This window comes from Mesoplodon bidens (genome assembly GCF_964165515.1).
Source record: "Mesoplodon bidens genome assembly, chromosome: 2".
Classification (NCBI taxonomy): domain Eukaryota; kingdom Metazoa; phylum Chordata; class Mammalia; order Artiodactyla; family Ziphiidae; genus Mesoplodon; species Mesoplodon bidens.
In genome coordinates this window covers 72,554,484-72,575,888 of record NC_138177.1, presented here as the reverse complement: position 1 = coordinate 72,575,888, position 21,405 = coordinate 72,554,484, and the positions used below count along the sequence as shown (strand labels likewise).

Below are 21,405 nucleotides of genomic sequence, written 5' to 3'. Positions count from 1 at the left end.
AGCCATGGCCACTGGGCCTGCGCGTCCAGAGCCTGTACTCTGCAACGGGAGAGGCCACAACAGTGAGAGGCCCGCGTACCGCAAAAAAAAAAAAAAAAAAAAAGGGATTATGGTGGTACCTAGCAGCTAAAATTGTTGGGTAGACCAAAGCCTGATAATGCAGACTTCATATTCACTGGAGAGGCTGGGGAAAAGGAGACTTGTTGCCAGAAGAATTCCTGGGTCTCTGGAGAAGGAGGAACTCGGCTCAGGGCATTGAATCTAACACTTCCAGAGAGGTGGGAATAGGGCAAGGACTGGGAGGGTGGGGCTGGAACCTCCTCCCCCAAGCCCCACCCACCCTATCAGAGCTCCTCCCAGAGACCCAGAAAAGCCGATCTGTTCAAGCAGAGAGGCCCCAGAGCAGGGTAGGCTCCCACTCTGAGCTTGAGTTGGGGTCTGGGTGGGAGTTTCCCTTGATTCTGAGTGTCTACAAAATGTTCTCTGGGTGGCTTAGACCATGGCTTCTCCCAAGGATCTGGCAACAAGGCTCCATGAGAGTCTGGGGAAGTCTTAGGTAAGTCTTGATAGAAACAGTTGTCAGGAGGGGTTTGGCTGAGGCCAGCCCTCAGGGAAATTGAGGGAAAATGGGAGCAGAGGGAAAGGAAAGAAGGCTGAGCAGACTGATAAGGAATTCTTCTAAGGAGGAGCCTAGGCTGTCCCATCACCCTGTAGGCTTTGCTGTGGCAAGAGGGGCGGAAGTTACACTACAGGAAGGACTTCCTGACCATGAGGAATGTGCATTTAAGAAGGAGGTGGGGGGCTTCCCTGGTGGCGCAGTGGTTGAGAGTCCGCCCCCCGATGCGGGGGACGCGGGTTCGTGCCCCGGTCCGGGAGGATCCCTCATGCCGCGGAGTGGCTGGGCCCGTGAGCCATGGCCGCTGAGCCTTTGCGTCCGGAGCCTGTGCTCCGCAACGGGAGAGGCCACAGCGGTGAGAGGCCCGCGTACCGAAAAAAAAAAAAAAAAAAAAAGGAGGTGGGTTATTTATCGGAGTCGGATTAGCCCTGGGGTGTCTGTGCTCTTTAACCAGCAGTCAGCTGGGCTCAGGCTGAGTGGGCAGGAAACTACCCACTTTATAGGTCATGAAGCCCTTGGTGCTAGATGCCTTATTAACCCTGCATTATGAGGTTCCCCCTGGAGCCTTCAGGGAGGGGGTGAGCAGCCATCATCAGGCATTTGGGTGCCCCAGAAATATGTTCAAGCTCAGATGGGAAATTTTCTGGGTTTCCCACTGGCCTGATGCTGCCGTAAGAGTGTTGGAGATAAGACTACAGAAGGAATTTCCACAGCAAAGCCATGGATAAGAGCCTAATGCAATTGTTTTATTTATCTATTAGATTTTTTTAAGCCATTTTAAAAAATTGAAGTATAGGGCTTCCCTGGTGGCGCAGTGGTTGAGAGTCCGCCTGCCAATGCAAGAGACATGGGTTCTGTGCCCCAGTCCGGGAAGATCCCACATGCTGCGGAGCGGCTGGGCCCGTGAGCCATGGCCGCTGAGCCTGCGTGTCTGGAGCCTGTGCTCCGCAGCGGGAGAGGCTACGGCAGTGAGAGGCCCGCGTACCGCAAAAAAAAAAAAAAAAAAAAAATTGAAGTATAGTTAATTTACAGTGTTGTATTAGTTTCAAGTGTACAGCAAAGTGATAGTTATACATATATATATATATATTCTTTTTCAGATTCTTTTCCATTATAGGTTATTACAAGATAATGAATATAGTTCCCTGTGCTATACAGTAGGTCCTTGTTGTCTGCAATTGTTTTATTTTTTAAAGACTATGGCCCAGTTGGAAGTGGGAGGTTTGAAAGTTTAGACCACTGCAGGGACTTCCCAGTAGGTAGGAGTAGAGAGACCCCACCTTGTGGGTAAGTGGAAAGAGGAATACGAAAGACGGTGTCATGTCTCTAGCTGGGAAGTCTTGAGCAAGAGGAGAAACCAATGCTAGTCTGGTTAGACTGGATGTGATGAGATAGAGGGACAAGGGAATGGCTGAAATGACCTAGAAACTTTCTGGCATTTTAAACTTTCTGGATAGATTGAAAGACAAAGGTGTGCCTCCTTTTAGTCCCCTCCCAATCCACCAACTTCCGCCCAAGCCAGGGATCTGTCACAACTCGAGAGGTGGAAATTCTGGTTTCCCATGCCCAGAGCTCCCAGTGCTGGCTTTGCTGCTATGGGTACCTGGAGAGCCACACGCCTGGCCCAGCCAGGCTGAGCCTCCCATCCCCTGCCTCTGGGGCCTGGGAAACCCCCTTCTTTATTCTCTTGGATGGCACCCATGCCCAAGAGTCTGGACACCTAGATTCTGCACTGTGTCTGGCTCAAGGGTGAGATGAGATGGGTGGCTGGGGGGTGCAGTCCCAGGGGAGGATTATGCAGAGGCCCAAGGAGATAGGCAGCAGCAGCACAAGGACCAGGGAGAGAGGGGGCAGCTGCAGAGGCTGGGAGACAGCCAGCCACTCCCTGCCCTGGGCCACTTTCTGCACGATGCTGATGGCCAGCCCTCCAGGCTGGACTCCCATCTCCTCCCTGCAAAAAGAGGCTTGTAGACATGAGAGTCAGCGACCTAAGCCCAGTTGGGGAGAGATCAGAGCAGGCTGATTCAGACCTGGTCTGCTTGTTTGGGTCATCAGAGGGTAGGGCTGTGTACGAGGTTCTGGGTATCAACAGATCTGAAAGTGCCAGGAGAGTCAGGTCTGAAGAATCTATATTGTGAGTGCAGGAATCTGCTCCCCAGAAAGGTCCCTGCCAGGACCAGGCATTGGTCTGGGCTCTGGGCTATGGGAGGAGGGAAGGCAAAGAGGAAATATCAAGAAAGACTTCCCTGAGAGTAAGGTGAGAAAAGGCAAAGTGGGGCTATTGGTGCAAAGAGATCAGAAGGGCAGGATGGGGAACAGCTGGACTCCTACCCAGAGGGGAGAGTGAGGCAGATGAGGCCTGTGGGATGATGGAAGTGAGACTCTCTAAGGGCACTCCGGAGAGGAAACTGGCCCTTCTCTCTAGCATCCCCCCCACAATACACACTTCTGCTGCCTGGGGCTGTCTGATTGGTTCCCAGGGAGGATGTGGTAAAGACTGCTCACCCAGAGAGTGGCGGGTGCCTGTTTCCCCAGAGCCGTCTGGTGACAGCCTCTGGCTGAGCATGGCCCTTCCAGCCCTGGGCCTGGACTCCTGGAGCCTCCTGGGCCTTTTCCTCTTCCAGCTGCTTCTGCTGCTCCTGCCACCACCGACGACTGCACGGGGTGACGGGCAGGGGCCCACACCCAGGGTCAAATACTACGCAGGTAAGTGTCTGATGATCAGGAAGTGTGGGGATGGCAACACCGGGCTGACTGAGAAAGGAGTGAATGATGAAACTCACCTGGGGCAGAGATTGAGGAAAGGGAAGTGAGGGGACCAGGGGGCCAGGGGCGTTGTGCCTTCTGGTTCTCCAGAGTTGGTGATTTTTCTTTCCCTCCTTAAATGTCACTGTTATCAAACTGGTCACCTCAAACCCGTAACTGCTTTCATGCCCTCAAGTGCCCCAAAGCCAAGGCCCCTGCCAGAAGAGCATCTGTGGGCCTGGTGACCCAGGACACACCAGGACACACAACTGCACAGATGATGCTGGACCACGTCATGCCCAGTACTGTGGACACCAAGAATACAAGAACTCAGTGTGGCCTGGCTGGGATACGGACCCTGGGACCCATTAGGCACAGCCTGGCTGGTTTCTTACTGAGGCTGTGGTGACTGCTGGTCTTCCACCTCCAGGGAGAAGATTCAGGAAGGAACATGGGCCCTGTAGGAGTTGTAGGGGCAGTCTCCTGGGCACAGCTGTGTCTTTAGCATCTTTCTGGGGCAACGTGGTAAAGGAAATGCATGTTGCCCGTTGATGGAGGGGCCTCCTCTGTGTTGGGTGCTGGGATTACAACATAAACAGGACTCAGCCCCTGCCCTCAAAGTGCTGATGGTCCCAAGGGGGAGGCAGATGAACAGAGAAGCACACTTTGGGGCGGTCAGTTCAGTGACAGAGGGGTGCATACAGTTCTGGGGAGGCTGGCCTCTCCAGCACCTTGCCACACGTTTCCCCAGCTCCTCCTCTTGGTTGGTCCTAAGAGTCTCTGAGCCTCCAAAGGTAACAATTAGCTAGTCAGTCCTCTAACTAATGCAGAAGTACAAATGTGCTCATGAGAGAGGATTTCAGAAGCTCCTCCCCACTTGCTGATATGCCAGGGGACCAGGCACACACACCCCACCTCTGCCACACCACGGCGATGGCTAGACCTCAGGGAACCTCCCACAACCAGCTGGAATCCCATGCCCAGGTGACATCTAGGCGCTTGCAGGAAACTTTGAAGAAAAACATTTCCTTTCTGTTCAGCCTATGGCAGTGATTCTTGTGGTGGAAATTTCCTGCAATAGAGGCGGGGAGGAAAGTGGGGCTGGTGAGTGGGACCCCTACAACCCACAGCTACTCTTGACACATAGTCCTATCTACATCTATCTTTCCTGTCTGTGGCCGCCAACACCTTCCTGTTGTCTATCCGCCTTCTGCTCTCCCCACGGGTGAGGACCAACGTGTCCTCCCCCACCACAGCCCCCAGGCCTGGAAGAGCATCCATTGTGCCTCACTTTATTTCCTGTCCCTTTGTCTGTCCCTTGGGTACGGGCCACCCTCCCCCAGCCCCAGTCTGTCATTACCCTGTCTCTGGCTGCCTTTCCTCTCTACTATAAGCTCAACACACAAAGCTCCTATGGCTGCCAGCAGGGTGGGACGAAGCTGGGAGCTGCTGATGAAGAGTGGGTCCAGTTGCCAAGGTCTGGGGAGCACACTCTGCCAGCCCTTTTCTTCCCCTGATTTTATCTCAGAAATCAGCTGCTTGCCCCCTGACTTTTTTTTTTTTAACTTTTTTTTTTTTTTTTTTTTTTGCGGTACGCGGGCCTCTCACTGTTGTGCCCTCTGCCCTCTCCCGTTGTGGAGCACAGGCTCCGGACGCGCAGGCTCAGCGGCCATGGCTCACGGGCCCAGCCGCTCTGCGGCATGTGGGGTCTTCCCGGACCGGGGCACAAACCCATGTCCCCTGCATCGACAGGCGGACTCTCAACCACTGTGCCACCAGGGAAGCCCTAAGCATTTTTTTTAAATTAATTAATTAATTTTTTGGCTGTGTTGGGTCTTCGTTTCTGTGCGAGGGCTTCCTCTAGTTGCGGCAAGTGGGGGCCACTCTTCATCGCCGTGCGCAGGCCTCTCACTATCGCGGCCTCTCTTGCTGCGGAGCACAGGCTCCAGATGCGCAGGCTCAGTAGTTGTGGCTCACGGGCCTCGTTGCTCCGTGGCATGTGGGATCTTCCCAGACCAGGGCTTGAACCCGTGTCCCCTGTATTGGCAGGCAGATTCTCAACCACTGCGCCACCAGGGAAGCCCTGCCCACTGACTTCTCATCACTGTCTCCTTCTCACCACCTCTCAACAGGGGATGGACGCAGAGCTCTTAGCTTCTTCCACCAGAAGGGCCTCCAGGATTTTGACACTCTGCTCCTGAGTGGTGATGGAGACACTCTCTATGTGGGGGCTCGAGAGGCCATTCTGGCTTTGAATATCCAGGATCCAGGGGTACCAAGGCTGAAGAACATGGTGAGAGGCCAGGGGAAGGGCGTGGGCTGGGAGTGAGGAGGGGACCAATGGCTGCCCTGCGCTTGGGCTGCTTATGCATGAATAACCACCCAATTTGCTGTTACCTATAATCAGCAACAATCAGCAATTCTTTTTAAAAAATATTTATTTATTTTATTTTTTGGCTGCGTTGGGTCTTCGTTACAGCGTGCGGGCTTCTCTCTAGTTGTGGCCCGCGGGCTCCAGAGTGCGTGGGCTCTGTAGTTGTGGCATGCGGGCTCTCTGGTTGTGGCTTGCGTGCTTAGTAGTTGTGGTCTGCAGGCTTAGTTGCCCTGTGGCATGTGGGATCTTAGTTCCCTGACCAGGGATTGAACCTGCGTCCCTGCATTGGAAGGCGGAATCTTAACCACTGGACCACCAGGGAAGTCCCCAACAATCAGCAATTCTTCGTATAGACATATATATATGATTGATATAACAGACAAGAAACACTATATTGGCCTCACTATTCATTGGTACCATGAATACTGGTTGAATACTATTAATTACTAAAGTGGCTGATATGGAAATCATTGACATATGAGAGAAACATTGACTCAAATTATATCAATAATATGATATCCACCCACTGGTAGAAATCACTGAAGCTTCTGTGTTAAATTACAGCCACCCTACTCATGGGAACAACGTGAGGGAGAATGGGAGAGGGAAGGAAGAAAGGGAGGGAGGGAGCTAGCAGTTACTGAGCATCTCCACGGTTTGTTTTTCTCAATGTGTGGTCTGTGGGCCACCTGCACACATGGGATGCCAATTAAAAATACAGATTCTGGGCTTCCCTGGTGGCACAGTGGTTAAGAATCTGCCTGCCAATGCAGGAGACACAGGTTTGAGCCCTGGTCCGGGAAGATCCCACATGCCGCGGAGCAACTAAGCCTGTGTGCCACAACTACTGAGCCTGTGCTCTAGAGCTTGCGAGCCACGACTACTGAAGCCCGTGTGCCTAGAGCCCGTGCTCTGCAACAAGAGAAGCCACCGCAATGAGAAGCCTGTGCACCGCAAGGAAGAGTAGCCCCCGCTCGCCGCAACTAGAGAGAGCCCGCATGCAGCAACGAAGACCCAACACAGCCAAAAATAATAAATAAATAAATAAATATAATTTTTAAAAAATACAGATTCTCTGAGGTGTGAGGAACTGACATTTTTAACAATTTCCCCAGGAAATGTAGTGGGTTTTTTTTTGCCAACTTCTGCTTTTATACCATGCATGGCATTAGATGCTTTACATATGCTACCTAGTTGTGCCCTCCAGAAGCCTGTGCAGTTGACCAAGATCACTCAACCAGTAAGTGGCTGAGTCTAGATTCAAACTCAGGTCTGATTCCATAGGCCATGTTCTACCATGGAGCTGTGTCTTAATGAATAACAGTATCATCAGAGTAATAGCCAGGGTCACAAAGTGAGGTTATTATAGCCTACTAGCATGTAACTAACCACTATGCCTGCTGGTGATTTCACATCAGAGCCAAGGGGGGGATGGTAGGTCAGAGCTAGAGCTGAAGACCTCATTCCCTTTATCTCCCCTTTCCCAATGCCCCACTTCAGATACCCTGGCCAGCCAGTGACCGAAAAAAGAGTGAATGTGCCTTTAAGAAGAAGAGCAATGAGGTAAGTAGAGGTGGAGATACTGGGGCTCTGGTAGAGAACCCTGGTGTCCCTAGACCATCACTGGATGATCTCAGGTTGGGCAGGCAGCAGAGGATGCTTGTTTGCATGATAATTGCCTGCATCATGTTCTATAAAGACAGACAGGGACTGCCTCAGCATTGCCCAGCCCTTCTCCCTACTAGGGAGTGAAGGAGCAGCCTCTGGGGGCCCAGGAGTTTGGGGCAAGTGCCCTGGAGGCCTGAATTCTCTATCTCCCTCAGACACAGTGTTTCAACTTTATTCGTGTCCTGGTCTCCTTCAATGCCACCCATCTCTACGCCTGTGGCACCTTCGCCTTCAGCCCTGCTTGTACCTTCATTGTGAGTTATCTGGCACCAGCTCTCAGGCCCCAAGCATCCCTCCTCACGTCTACTCCCAGCTCATCCTCTGCAGCTCTGGAAAACTCTGGTTTTCCAGACGCAGGACCCTTGTGAGCTTCCTGGCCCCAGAGCAATTTTCCTCTACATCCCCTCCCCTTCCTCCCTCACGCCCCTCCTTTCCCAGACATGAGACTCTGGCGTTCTGGCCCCCCAGCCACTCCCCCTCTCTAGGAACTCCAAGATTCCAACCTGTTGCCCATCTTGGAGGACAAGGTTGTAGAGGGGAAAGGCCAAAGCCCCTTCGACCCCGCCCATAAGCACACGGCTGTCCTGGCAGGTGAGTATGAGGTTCCCTGGTCCATCCCAGCAACTGCTTTTCCTGGTCACTTTGTGACATATGGAATCTGACAATTTCCTGAAAAGCAGGGGACAGGGAGGAGAAGCCAGGAGCCACGGAACACAAAATCAGAGGGAGAATCAGGTACCCCAAACACCAGCTACTGCTGAAACTGCCACAAAGGAGGTGGAGCAAAATGGATATGGAGAGAGGCACAGAGATGGGAGGGTCCAGGAAGGGTCTCAGGCAGGGAAGAGGCCTGAGATTCAGTCATTTGTTCAACAAGTATGCTCTGTATGAATGCCCCCTCTGGTGTGCCAGGCATTGTGCTAGGAACTGTAGGGATTACAAAGAAGAAATCATGGTGCTGTGCCCTCCCGGACACAAACCATTACAGGCTTCCCACCCTGGCTTCCTGAAGGCGGTGGACTTTGACTGAGAGGGACCTTGAAAGATAGGTAGATGGGCAGGGAAGGTGTTCCATGAAGAAAAGGGTAGGACTTAAGGTTCGGAAACAAAATGAAGCCGTCTTCGGGCAACAATGAGTGATTCTAACTGGCAAGTGGTTTAGCTGGGCATGGGAGGGAGGAGCCAGAGAAAAGTGCCAAAACACTGGAGGCCATAAGGTTGGCCATTCCCTGTGGGCACAAGGACCTAAGAACGGTGCTCAGTGGGGGGCTGTGAGCTGGGCTTTGGGATTCCATAGGAAGGTATGGAACACCTGAAGGAGGCCAGAGACTGATGTGAATGCTGACAGGTCTGAGGAGGGCAGGGGCAACCCTCCAACTGATGAGGTCTCCCCTCCTCTCCCCACACTAGATGGGATGCTCTATTCCGGCACCATGAACAACTTCCTGGGCAGTGAGCCCATCCTGATGCGCACACTGGGATCCCAGCCCGTCCTCAAGACGGACAATTTCCTCCGCTGGCTGCAACGTAAGGACCTGAGCCCCATCCAGCACAGGTCTGGCCCCCTTCCCCAAGTCCCGGAGACCTGGCACTGTGAACTGCTGTTAATTTACTCAACTCTCGTTTGTTGAGGCATACAGTGTGCAAGGCATTGGCGGTACTGCAGGGAAGAAGACAAAGCTCCCGTCCTCTTGAAATTTTCATCTTACATAAATAATGAAAGAAGTACCAGTCGCTCCCCGCCCCCACCCCCCACCCATGGCTACGTCTCGACCAGCTGTGGGACCCGAGAGGTCATGTCTCCTGTCCTCCAGAGCCAAGGGTTTTCACAAAGGGGAGGCCAGGGCATCCAGGTGCTCCATCTCTTAGCCCATCTGCCCCGCCCCTGCAGAGGACGCCTCCTTCGTGGCAGCCATCCCTTCGACCCACGTCGTCTACTTCTTCTTCGAGGAGACAGCCAGCGAGTTTGAGTTCTTCGAGAAGCTCCACACATCCCGGGTGGCCAGAGTCTGCAAGGTCTGCAACCTGGGCGGGAGGCAGGCCTGGCTGTGGAGGAGCCAATGGGGAGATGGAAGAGGCGGGGCTGAGTGCTTAGGGACCAATGGGAGTGAGGGGTGGAGAAGAGGGCGAGGTCACGTGGGGCAGGGGGCGTCCCCTGACTCCTCCGGTGCCCCTAGAACGACGTGGGCGGCGAAAAGCTGCTGCAGAAGAAGTGGACCACCTTCTTGAAGGCCCAGCTACTCTGTGCCCAGACGGGGCAGCTGCCCTTCAACGTCATCCGTCACGCTGTCCTGCTGGCAGACAATTCCTCCACCGATCCCTATGTCTACGCTGTCTTCACCTCTCAGTGGTGAGCAGCCAGGCGGGAACGTGGCGGCTGGAAGCGGGATTACGGGTCAGCACCCCTGTTGCCCTGGCCCGCCAGGGAGGATAGGAACTGATGTGAGCCGAGCACATACTCCACACTTCACATACGAAGGCATTTGATCGTCACCGTCTCCCAGGAATTTGACTCATGCCCTTAATGTAGATGGGAAATATAAAGCTCAGAAAGGTTCTTACTAGTTTATATCCTGCCTGGTTCCAAAAAGGATAGGAGGCAGCTTACAAAAGGCAAACATTAAAATAAAATAAAATCCATGAGGAAATGGAAATAAAAAGAGAATAAGAGAACCCAGGGATCCGGTCAGCACATTACACATGTGCTTTACAAACGTGCGTTACGAATGTGCAGTCCTGGGATGTCGGCACAAATTTAGCTCTGAGCTTCCTAATGGTCAGAGCAAAGAGTGAAACACCACCAGCGACATAAGATAAAAATTCAGTCATTGCTTGGAGGCTGAGAAAGTTTAACTTACTTGCTGTGGTCTGGTATCTGCTGACAATATGTCAGGTATCAAAGATATCTGTTGTAAGCAGGGTCTGGTATCTATGGCATCCAGAACTGAGAATATTGTGTATGTCACAGGTTAAAGAGAACAAGAAAGACCTTTTGTCTCCACAGACCAAGGCTGAAGGAATAAAAATAGTTGTAGTTAGGCTCTGGTTGTTTATCTGAGAACCAGGAATACATGGGATCCCCAAGGAGGAACACTTCATCTGGAGCCTGTTGGGCAGCTGGTTATGCTGCCCCTCCCATAGGGGCCCAGTTTGGGCAGGCCAGGCAGGAGACACCCCAGGGCATGAGCCCCATTTAATTCTCATTAAAGATAATCACACCTCAGATCCTAAGATGGGCTAGAGTCTGGGGCTCTCCTAGCCCTTATCACCACAGCTGGGGGCTGACCCAGCCCTTCATCCTCCTGCCCTTCTGGGGTTTCTCGCCAAGGGTGGGCCAGGGCTGGAAAGGGAGCTTCCTGGTATAGCAGAGGAGGTTACAGACAACGTCCCCTCTGGCTTTCTCCAGGCAGGTTGGTGGGACCAGGAGCTCTGCTGTCTGTGCTTTCTCACTCAAGGACATCAAGCATGTCTTTGAGGGGAAGTATAAGGAATTGAACAAAGAGACTTCACGCTGGACTACTTACGGGTTCCCTGATATCATTCCTCGGCCAGGCAGCGTGAGTACTACCCATCCCACTGAGCAAACCCTGCCTCCCCAGACACATAATATGCATGTCAAAGTACCTATCACGGCATAATAAATGCCCAATAAATGCTAGTGTTCCCCGCGCCACCAGGTCCTGTCTGCTCAGATATTCACCCATTCTGGCTGCCCACATTCCACATGTGTCCAACCCCATCCTAAACACAGAGCAGCACCTCTTCACCTCAGCTGAGTGCACCCCAAATACCTGGGTACATCACTAAGGAAACAAGGGAGCACGGGTTGTGCCAAGGACTGTCTTGGGCATCTTCACCTGCATTTCTTATTTAACTTTTGTTTTTTGATCAGAGTGTATATGTACAGCATTTAAACAATCATTCAGATTTACATGGTTGGTTACAAAAAACAGCCCTGTTTCCTATCCTCAGCACTTTTTCCTCTCTAGAGACAACCACCTTCAACTCTTTTAGCTGATTCTTTTGATATTTATCTCTAAATCTTGAAATACTTTTCTTGCTACTTCTTGATGTTTCAGTGTCAGGCAGTGTCTATTGAATTCTCATTCTGGATGGTGAGGATTTAACCATGTCCCCCACCCGCACTCAGCGATGTGCTGGAACTGGCTTGCAGCAACTAGCAAGAACCCTTTGTGCATCTCTTTACAAATCCGAGTTCAGTGACAATACATTGATAGCTTGAAATCAGCCATGGTGGGAATAATACATCATGGAAATCAGCAAACACTTCAAATCAGAGGTCTCCCCGCTTGTCGTTCCCCAGAGCTGCCTTATCAACACACCACTGCACCCACCCCCCATCTCATTACTATTGTTTTATAGTAATTTTGGTTAGATCAATATTTATATTATGATTCATTATTCACAACTGAGCCAGGTAGTAAGCCATGATTATTTTTCCTTTTTGCATAATTTAAAAATTTTCCCTGGGGTTAGTAATTATCTTGATTATTATTATTATTATTTGCTTTGTTTTCTAAGCTCTTATCTTTAATTCAACCCCAAACCCTTCCTCAGTTATCTGAATCTCTTTTAAAAACAGATCCATTAGGTATTCTAAGAGTTTCGTCTTCCCAGAGATCCTTCCTATCTGCTGCAGTCTGTACTACATCTACATCTTAACTACATCCGGGACACAGCTGCCATCCTGGAATCTCGCTTCCTCATCATTCTGGGCATTCCCTTTGCCTCTTCCTTGCGACAATCTGGTGTTTCTTGCATCCCACAACTTCCTCTCTTTTCTTTTTTTTCACTATCTCATTTTAGTGGAGATTCCCGGAAAGGGATACATGGCAGGTAAGTTTTTTTGAGACCTTGAATGTCTGAATATGTCTTTATTCTACATTCACATTTGATAGTTTGCCTAGGTGTATCTAATTCGAGACTAGAAATATTTTTCCTTCCAAACTTTGAAGGCTTCCTCTATTATCTTCTAGCTACCAGTGCTGCTGTTGAGAAGTCTAAAGCTATCCTGATCCCCAACTCTTTGAATGTCACCTGTTTTTTTTCTCACTGGAATCTTGTAGTACCTTTTTTGTGTCGCTGGTTGTTTTGAAATTTCATGATTGTGCCTTGATGATATCTGTTTGTTCATTGTCTGGACATTCAATTTTCCCCTTAAGCCTGGAATTTTAGTTCTTTCAGTTCTAAGAAGTTTTCTTGAACTATTTCCTCCTGTTCCCTTTTCATTCAACAAATATTTTTTGAGGCCACCTGTCACCGTTGTAGGCACTGGGGATATAGCAGTGAACAAAACAGACAAAAGTCTCTTTCCTCATGGAGCTGACATTCTAATGTCAGAATGTTTTTTCACTTCTTTCTGGACCTCCTGGACTAGTCCTCTACCTTTTAAAATCCTTTAAAAGATTTTTTCCATGTCTTTGGTTTTGTTCTACTTTCTGAGAGAGTATCTCAATTTTATCTTCTGATCCTTCTATCAGATTTTTAATTTCTGCTATCAGATATTTAATTTACTAAATTTTTTGAGCTTTGAATGTCTTTTATAAACATGTTCCATTATAGAGAATTTTAAATATATAAAAAGTGGACAGAATAGTGTAATGGACCTCCATACACCCATCAGCCAGCTTCAACTCATAGCCAATCAAACTGTTTCATCTATACCCCACCCACTTCTCCTCTTATTATTTTGAAACACATTCTGGTTATTGTATCATTTCATCCATATTAGTTTTCTATGGCTGCCGTAACAAATTACCACAAACGTGGTGGTGTGAAACAACAGAAGTTTATTCTTTCACAGTTCTGGAGGCCAGGTGTTTGAAATCAAAGTGTCAGCAGTGTTGGTTCCTTCTGGAGGCTCTGAGGGAAAATCTATTCTATGCCTCGCTCTAAGCTTCTAGTTGGCTGCTGGAAACCCTTGGTGTTCCTTGGCTTGTAGGCACATCACTCCAATCTCTGCCTCTGTCATCACTTTGCCTTATCTCTGTATGTCTCCTCCACTTCTCTTATACAGACACTTGTCATTGGATTTAGAGCCCACTGTAATCCAGAATGAGTCATCTTTTTTTTTTAATGTATTTTATTTATTTATTTATTTATTTGGCTGCGTTGGGTCTTAGTTGCTGAATGCGGGATCTTTCATTGCGTTGCATGGGCTTCTCTCTAGTTGTGGCGTGTGGGTTTTCTCTTCTCTAGTGTGGCGCACAGGCCCCAGCGCGTGTGGGCTCTGTAGTTGTGGCACACGGGCTTAGCTGCCCCACGGCATGTGGGAACCTAGTTCCCTGACCAGGGATCGAACCCACGTCCCTTGCATTAGAAGGTGGATTCTTTACCACTGGACCACTAGGAAAGTCCTCAGAATGAGTCATCTTGAGATTTTTAATTATGTATACAAAAACCCTTTCTGCAAATAAAGTCACATTCACAGGTTTTAGATGGACATGTCTTTTGGGGGGCTACCATTCATCCCATTACCTCATCCATAAATATTTTGGTATGTATCTCCAAAGGATAAGGGCTTTGAAAACAACAACAACATAGCCATAGTACCATTATCACACCAAAAAATTAATAATAGTCCCTTAATCTAATATGCATTTAGTGTTCAAATTTCTAATAGTCTCACAGATATCATAAGGGTTTTTAAAAAATATTATTTGTTTATTGGAATCAAAATCCAAATAAGATCTGTAAATTTGGATTGGTTGTTCTTTTCAGTCTCTTTTAGTCTGTATGTTCGCTTTCTAACTTCTTTTTTTCTCTTGCAATTTATTTGTTATGTAGAATTTTCCACAGTCTGGATCTTGATTTTGCATCTCTGTGATGGAGTTTAAGTATTTTCTGTAAATTGGTTGGTGTTTGGATCTAGAGATGTAATCAGATTAAAGTTTGATTTTTGGGAACAAAACTACGTCATAGTGGTAGTGTGGTCTTCTTTCAGGAAGTATGTAATCTCTGGCCACACTCTTTGAAATAAGAACTCCTCTTTTGTAGCATTATGTTCTTGTTTCATGGGTATACTATCTTCATACTTATCTCTCTTAAGATAGTAATGATACTTTGCTGTGGTTTTCTTTTCTCTGAATCATTTCTGTTTCCTCTTAGGTTTTTGTTTATTCATTTTTTCCATTTCCTTGTTTTGATCTCTTTCATGTTCATGGTTTCATTCACATATCTGGTAATCCTTGGCTATCTACTCATATTTAAGAGGGAGGGGACCATGAAGCTGTTTGGAAACTCTGCACCCTGGGCATGACTTGGCAACTTGAGCTCCGTGATAGCTCCACTGAGGATGGTCTGGCTGGACTGCTTTGTTGGGGACCTTCAATGTCAATATCTTTAAGTCTTTCCTCTTGGACCTCTAGTCAGTTTTCCTGGAGTAGATTCTTCCAGTCTTCTGCCTGGAGGGAGATGATCTGGCTCCTGGTGTCTGGGAGCCATGGGGAAAGAGGGCTGGGTGAAGGTACTGTGTCTACTTGGATTTAATCCCCTGCTTTCATGGTGGTGTCACCCATCTCTACTGTACTCCATTCAGAGTCCCTCTGTCTTACCCTCTCCAGAGAATAAACCTCCAGTTTGGGGCAAGGGTATGGAAGGGACAGTCACTCAGTGGCATGGAGCTGGGAGGAAACCTGCCTACTTCTTAAAGAGACTTTCAAATAATCTTCTTTATTCAGCCCCTCCCTTACCCCATTTCCAGAGGTGACTGGGGCCACTATTCCATGAACTTCAGGAATTCTGCCTTATAAGTCAGATAGTTTGAGGTTATCCCTGGGCTGGCTTAAGAAGATTCTTTTATCCTGCTAAGTCTTTTCCTATTTGTTCATTTGCTTTCCAGCTTCCAAAATGTGGCTGCTTTTGCCTTCTCTCCTGTTCTCCCCATCCCTGTAGGTCTGTGTCTTTAAAAAAAAAAATCCCTTTGGGAGGAAGTGAGAGTAAGTGCATATGCTCATTCTGGCATCAAAATGAAATACAGATGTTATTACATCACTTTACAGATGAGGAAGTTGCAACTCATAGAGGCGGGGTAACTTGTCTGAGGACATATCTTGTAGGTGACAGAGCTGGGGCTGGTGCTAAGACAGTGCTCTTGGAAACGGAGGACAAGAATCGTGACCAAAGATCAGGACGCAGGTGTCCCAAAGCCACAGTATGCTGGTGTTGGCAGGGCCTTTCGAGAACAGCTGGTCCAACCCCCTCATTTTATGAGTAAGAAAAAGAAGGCCCAGAATGGAGAAGGGACTCTCCCAGAGTCACGCATCAAATTCATGCCACACCATGATGAGAAACACTCCCTATTCACCACCCCTTTCTGTGACATCATTCATTCAATTACTGACTCAGCGAACATTTATTGGGCACCAACTGTGTGCCAGGTCCTGTGTTAAGCCTGGGCTTACAGACATGAGTTCAAGGTGGTCCTTGTCTGCAAGGGACCCTCACTCTACTTCCTGCTGGTGGCCAGGCATCCTTGGTAAAGGTGATGATGGAGGAAAATAATGACAGCTAATGTTTATGAAATACTTACTTTATGCCAAGCACTGTTCTAATTACTTTTTATGTGTTGGTGCATTGCATCCTCACAGCAAGCCTGTGATGTATTGGTAATAGGCCCATTACACTGTTAAGGAACCTCAGGCACGCTGAATTCAGAGGCTGGAATTCAAAGCCAGGCAGTTCCTGAGTCCAGCTTTAATCCCCATCCTGAAATGAGGACTGCCAAGAGGAAAGGAGGCAAAGGAAATTAGCCAAGAGGGAGGGAGGGAGGGAAGAGGCAATGGGTGAGTTGAAGGAAGGAGAAAGCTGACCTGATCTGCCTCCTTCCCCTTCAGTGCTCGGAGGGCCCCTCCTCTGATAAAGCCTTGACCTTCATGAAGGACCATTTCCTGATGGATGAGCCGGTGGTGGGGACACCCCTGCTGGTGAAGTCTGGTGTGGAGTACACACGGCTTGCGGTGGAGACAGCCCAGGGCATCGACAGGAATAGCCATCTGGTCATGTACCTGGGTACCAGTGAGTAAAGGGCTGAAAGCCACCCCTCAGGGGACCAGAGCAGGGACTACAACTCGGGCTGAGGAGGGAAACCTTTGAGTTCATTCACTCAGGCATTCATTCAACAAATGTTTTCTGAGCACCTACTTTGTGCCTGGCACCCTGCTAGGCTCTGAAAATACAGTGGGAGAACAAAACAGTCCTGTCCCTACCTTCTCTGAGCTTTCAGTCTGGTGGGGGAGAGAAACATGGAGGGCTTTGGTGACCTTAGCAAGAACTGTTTATCTTATGGGGAAGACATGCTATAGAGAGGTGAAGAGTGAGGGAGGATAGAGGGGGAGCTGGAAACAGCGAGAGTAGAGATCACAGATCACGCATCCGGAAGCTTGGCTGTGAAGGGGAAGAGGGGAAGGGGAGGTAACTGGAGGAGGGCATGGGATCCAGCCAGCAATCTTTTTAAAAATGGGAAAGATCGTCAGGATCCAGTAGAGAGGGAGATGGTGAAGGGATGGGCAGGTGAGGGGCTAAATGGCAGGTTAAGTTGCAGAGGCAGCAGGAAGCCTGGTTCTAGAACCAGGTGGAGGGACTGGTCGTGAGTGGGGGAGGTACAGACCTCTGCTGGGATGGGAGTGAAGGAGTAGAAGGGGGGATAAAACTGAAAGGGGGAATGTATAGACTTGTGGGGGAAATGGGCAAGAAGTAGAGGGAGCTCTTTTGTGAAGGCTTTTGTGTTTTCTATGAAGTAGGAGGACACAAGGTCATGAGTGGGGGAGGGGCGGGGGGGAGACTGAGGGGTAGAAAAGGTGGGAGGTTTGAGGAGAGAGGAATAGATTCAAATATTCATCGTAGAAAGAAGGAGAGGCTTCGCTAGTGGCGCAGTGGTTAACAATCCACCTGCCAATATAGGGGACACGGGTTCGATCCCTGGTCCACGAAGATCCCATGTGCCACGGAGCGACTAAGCCCGTGCACCACAGCTACTGAGCCTGCACTCTAGAGCCCGCGAGCCGCAACTACTGAGCCCGTGCTCCTAGAGCCCGTGCTCCACAACAAGAGAAGCCACCACAATGAGAAGCCCACACACCACAATGAAGAGTAGTCCCCGCTTGCTGCAACTAGAGAAAGCCTGCACGCAGCAACGAAGACCCAACGCAGCCAAAAATAAATAAATTTATTTTAAAATAAAGAGAGGGCTTCCCTGGTGGCGCAGTGGTTGAGAGTCTGCCTGCCGATGCAGGGGACACGGGTTCGTGCCCCGGTCCGGGAAGATCCCACATGCCGCGGAGCAGCTGGGCCCGTGAGCCATGGCCGCTGAGCCTGCGCGTCCAGAGCCTGTGCTTTGCAACGGGAGAGGGCACAACAGTGAGAGGCCCGTGTACCGCAAAAAAAAAAAAAGAGAGAGAGAAAAAAGGAGAGACAGTCTGCGGGGGAGATGGGGAAGATTGCCAAGCATATATTATATTGAGGGCCTGGCTGAGGTGGATGACCTTGAGCTTTAGTGGAAGAAACCCATCAGGTTCATTCATTCTTTTAGGACATCAGCTGTGCATATATTGGGTATACAATAGAGAACAAAACAGACAAAAATCTAGCTCCTTTTTGGAGTACGTGGGGACAGACAATAAACATACTGAAGAGTCAATTACTTGGTACATTATGAGATTAGAAAATAAATAGAGCAGTGTGTGGTCAGGAATGCCGGTTGGGGTGGTAGTAATGTTTAAAAGGGTGGTCAGGGTAGAACTCACTGAAGTGCCTTTGAGCAGAGACACTTGATGGAGGTGAGGGAGTCTGGTGATGTGATTTTCTACAGAAGTGCTCATCAGTCCACTGCCCCATGTCCATGGAGAAAGGGGACGGTTGGGTTCCTCCAGGCATGGAGTTTTATCAGGCAGTTGCAAAGGAAGGACCGAGAGGCAAGGGATTTCCAGCCATTTACAAGCAAGCTCCATCTCCGTGGCATAGAGGGAAACGGTCTGACAGATCTTTGTCCAGTGCACACTTCAGAAGGAACTTTCTGACAGCTGGGGAAGCCATCTGGAGTCAGAGAGGGAGCACGAGAGGGGTGTGTAGATGGGGTCAGACAATTTCAGCTCTCTCTGTCTCTTCACAGGCACAGGGTCCCTCCACAAGGCTGTGGTGAGTGGGGACAACAACACTTATCTGGTGGAGGAGATCCAGCTGTTCCCTGACCCTGAGCCTGTTCGCAACCTGCAGCTGGCCCCCACCCAGGTGGGAAGGGGCCTGACCCTCAGATGGCCTTCTAGTGGGGCAGGCCTTGGGTGCTGGGTCCTTCCTAGGTGTGGCGAGGATGCCCTGACACTCTCCATCTCTCTTCCAGGGCGCAGTGTTTGCAGGCTTCTCAGGAGGCATCTGGAGGGTTCCCCGAGCCAACTGTAGTGTCTACGAGAGCTGTGTGGACTGTGTCCTTGCCCGGGACCCTCACTGTGCCTGGGACCCAGAGTCCCAAATCTGCCGCCTCCTGCCCACCCCCATCCCGTGAGTGCCAGTTACCCAGCTTATGGTCTTCCTCTTTCCAGGTGCTACTAACACATTCCCTTCAAGATTCCCCCGGCCTGTGGGGGGCTCCTTCAGGGATGGAGTTGCATCAGGCAGTTCTGAGCTGCTCCAGCCCACTCTGGGCTTCTCTTCCCCTCCTCTCTGTTCTACCTAGTCTCCCAGACCCACCTTCTTCCCCCCTGCACTTCGCTCTCTTGCTCCCTCCTCCTCCCACTCTTGGCTGTTTCAAGGGATAATTTTTGCTTTCCCTGCCTTCTCAGGAAGTCCTGGAAGCAGGACATGGAGCGTGGGAACCCAGAGTGGGCATGTGCCAATGGCCCCGTGGGCAGGAGTGGAAGACCTCGGAGCCGCCCCCAAATCAGTGAGTGTGGGACCAGGGGAGGTACAAAGGCTCGGGAGGACTTCTGGGAGGGGGTGGGCATTTCTGCCTCAGTTTCTCCCCCAGCACCTGCCTGGCTTGAGACCTGAATACCCAGAGTTGGAATGGATTGGGATGTAGGCTGTAGGGAAGAGGGATAGGAATTCTAAGCTGGGATTCAGGATTGGGGTTACTTCTGGTGTCAGAGTTGGAGTCAGATGGACTGGGGAGGTTAGTATGGGGCCCAGACTGGAGATAGGAAAGGGGTCAGAGTTGAGTTTAGGAGTTGAAATAGAAGTTGGAGGTGGGAGTTGGGGCCCACATGTCGGGTAGAGACTCCCTCCTGCCTGCTCTCTCCTTAACCTTTGGCCCCTTTCCCTTACCTACAGTTAAAGAAGTCCTGGCTGTCCCCAACTCTATCTTGGAGCTCCCCTGCCCCCACCTCTCAGCTCTGGCCTCTTACCGCTGGAGTCACGGCGCAGCAGCGATCCCGGACACCTCTTCCACAGTCTACCGTGGCTCCCTCTTGCTGCTATTGCGAGATGGGGTGGGGGGTCTCTATCAGTGCTGGGCCACTGAGAATGACTTCTCATACCCTGTGGTCTCCTACTGGGTGGACAGTCAGGACCAACCCCTGGCCCTGGATCCTGAACTGGCGGGCATTCCCCGGGAACGCATGGAGGCCCCGCTGACCAGAGTCGGTGGTGGGGCTGCCCTGGCTGCCCCGCGGTCCTACTGGCCCCACTTCCTCACCGTCACTGTACTCCTTGCCTTAGTGCTTTCAGGAGCCCTCATCTTCCTCCTCGCCTCCCCTTTGGGGTCACTCCGAGCCCGGGGCAAGGTCCAAGGCTGTGGGACCCTGCCCCTAGGGGAGAAGGCCCCATTGAGCAGGGAGCAGTGCCTCCAATCCCCCAAGGAATGCAGGACCTCTGCCAGTGATGTGGACACTGACAACAACCTCCAGGGCACTGAGGTGGCTTAAACTCTGGGTACAAGCTGGAGCTGTCGGGTAGGACAGAGTGCCTGGCCGTGCTGGCTGGGGGGACCGGGAGCAGTGCAGCCCTGACTAGGGTGGGAGTAGCACAAAAGACCACCTTCCTCCCACAAGAGGACCTTCTCTGCCACTCTGTGCCACCCATAGCACTCAGTGGGGCTGGGCACAGCGGCCTGACTCCCCTATGGGACTCCCTTCTGCCAAGCACGTGGCCTCTCTAATGGGGGGCTGCCCCAGACCTGGACCTAGGCTATGATAGGAGGACCTAGAGAGGATCCTTCAGTTCTGGCCATTCCAGGACCTTCCAGAAACATACTGCTACAGGAGACCCTAAAACACCAAACACCTAAGCAACTGTAAGATAGCACACCACACCTGGAGACACCACTCTAAAAGCAGCTGCCACCTTGGACACCAACACTCCCCTCTCCCAAGGCTCTCCAGGACTCTGCAGGGAGCTGCTCCCTTCCTGCTCCCCTTATCAACTCAACCAGGGAGGTCTTTCCTGAAGTCTCACCTCCTTCCATCTTGTTTCAGTTAGGGCAGATTTAACCCCTTCTGGCCTGGCTAGAACACAGGGGTGATCTGAGCCTTGTTCACTCCTTTTCCCTGGACCCCTTTCCTCTCCCCTCTCCTTTGTTTTGGGATTCAAAAACCACTTGTCACAGACAGTTTATTTTTTATTAAAAAGACAAAGCTTATGACTGGTGCTGTTTTTGTCTGAGCAGAGCGCTCCAGCCGAGGACCGTGGGAGGTAAGGGGAGCAGGCAGTCCGAGGACATTAGTAGGTTTGTAGAGTGATTGTTCTCTCCAACTCCAAACCACCTTTTTTGCCCTGCCAGCTGCCTCCCAGCCCCCAGCCAGCCCCACAGCCCTTTCTTCCACTCCAGGCACTGCTAGAGAGTGCCTGCAACTCTGCCTTTGGGGCCAACACACGTCTGTGTGTCTGCTGGCCAGGCAGCACCTCATCCATCACGGACTCCGTGCCGCAGCCCCACAGTTGCTGTCCCCAGCTGTCCCACACTTCTCTTGATTCCTCCTCAGCCCCCCTTTCCCACTGCAAGCTGTTGGTTTCAACTCTTGGTGGATTGAATTTATAGCAAGACTGTGCAGTC

At 50.6% G+C, this 21,405-nt stretch overlaps 1 protein-coding gene across 3 annotated transcripts; it reads left to right on the top strand.

Moving 5' to 3' along the window:
- Positions 1 to 362: 362 nt before the first annotated feature.
- On the top strand, positions 363 to 20,991 carry SEMA4A (semaphorin 4A). 3 transcript variants are annotated; one of them, XM_081224671.1, is made up of 15 exons: positions 363 to 407; positions 3,152 to 3,322; positions 5,494 to 5,654; positions 7,236 to 7,298; positions 7,559 to 7,657; positions 7,889 to 7,994; positions 8,814 to 8,930; positions 9,295 to 9,419; positions 9,581 to 9,753; positions 10,810 to 10,960; positions 16,259 to 16,439; positions 18,532 to 18,650; positions 18,760 to 18,917; positions 19,199 to 19,299; positions 19,686 to 20,991. In XM_081224671.1, the coding sequence occupies exons 2-15, from the start codon at positions 3,181 to 3,183 to the stop codon at positions 20,276 to 20,278; spliced, it is 2,289 nt and encodes a 762-aa protein (XP_081080797.1). In that variant the 5' UTR covers positions 363 to 407; positions 3,152 to 3,180; the 3' UTR covers positions 20,279 to 20,991. The 3 variants fall into 3 exon arrangements, with proteins under 3 accessions (XP_081080797.1, XP_081080796.1, XP_081080798.1); XM_081224670.1 differs by having other exon boundaries at positions 372 to 556; XM_081224672.1 differs by lacking the exon at positions 7,559 to 7,657 and having other exon boundaries at positions 372 to 556.
- Positions 20,992 to 21,405: the final 414 nt, after the last annotated feature.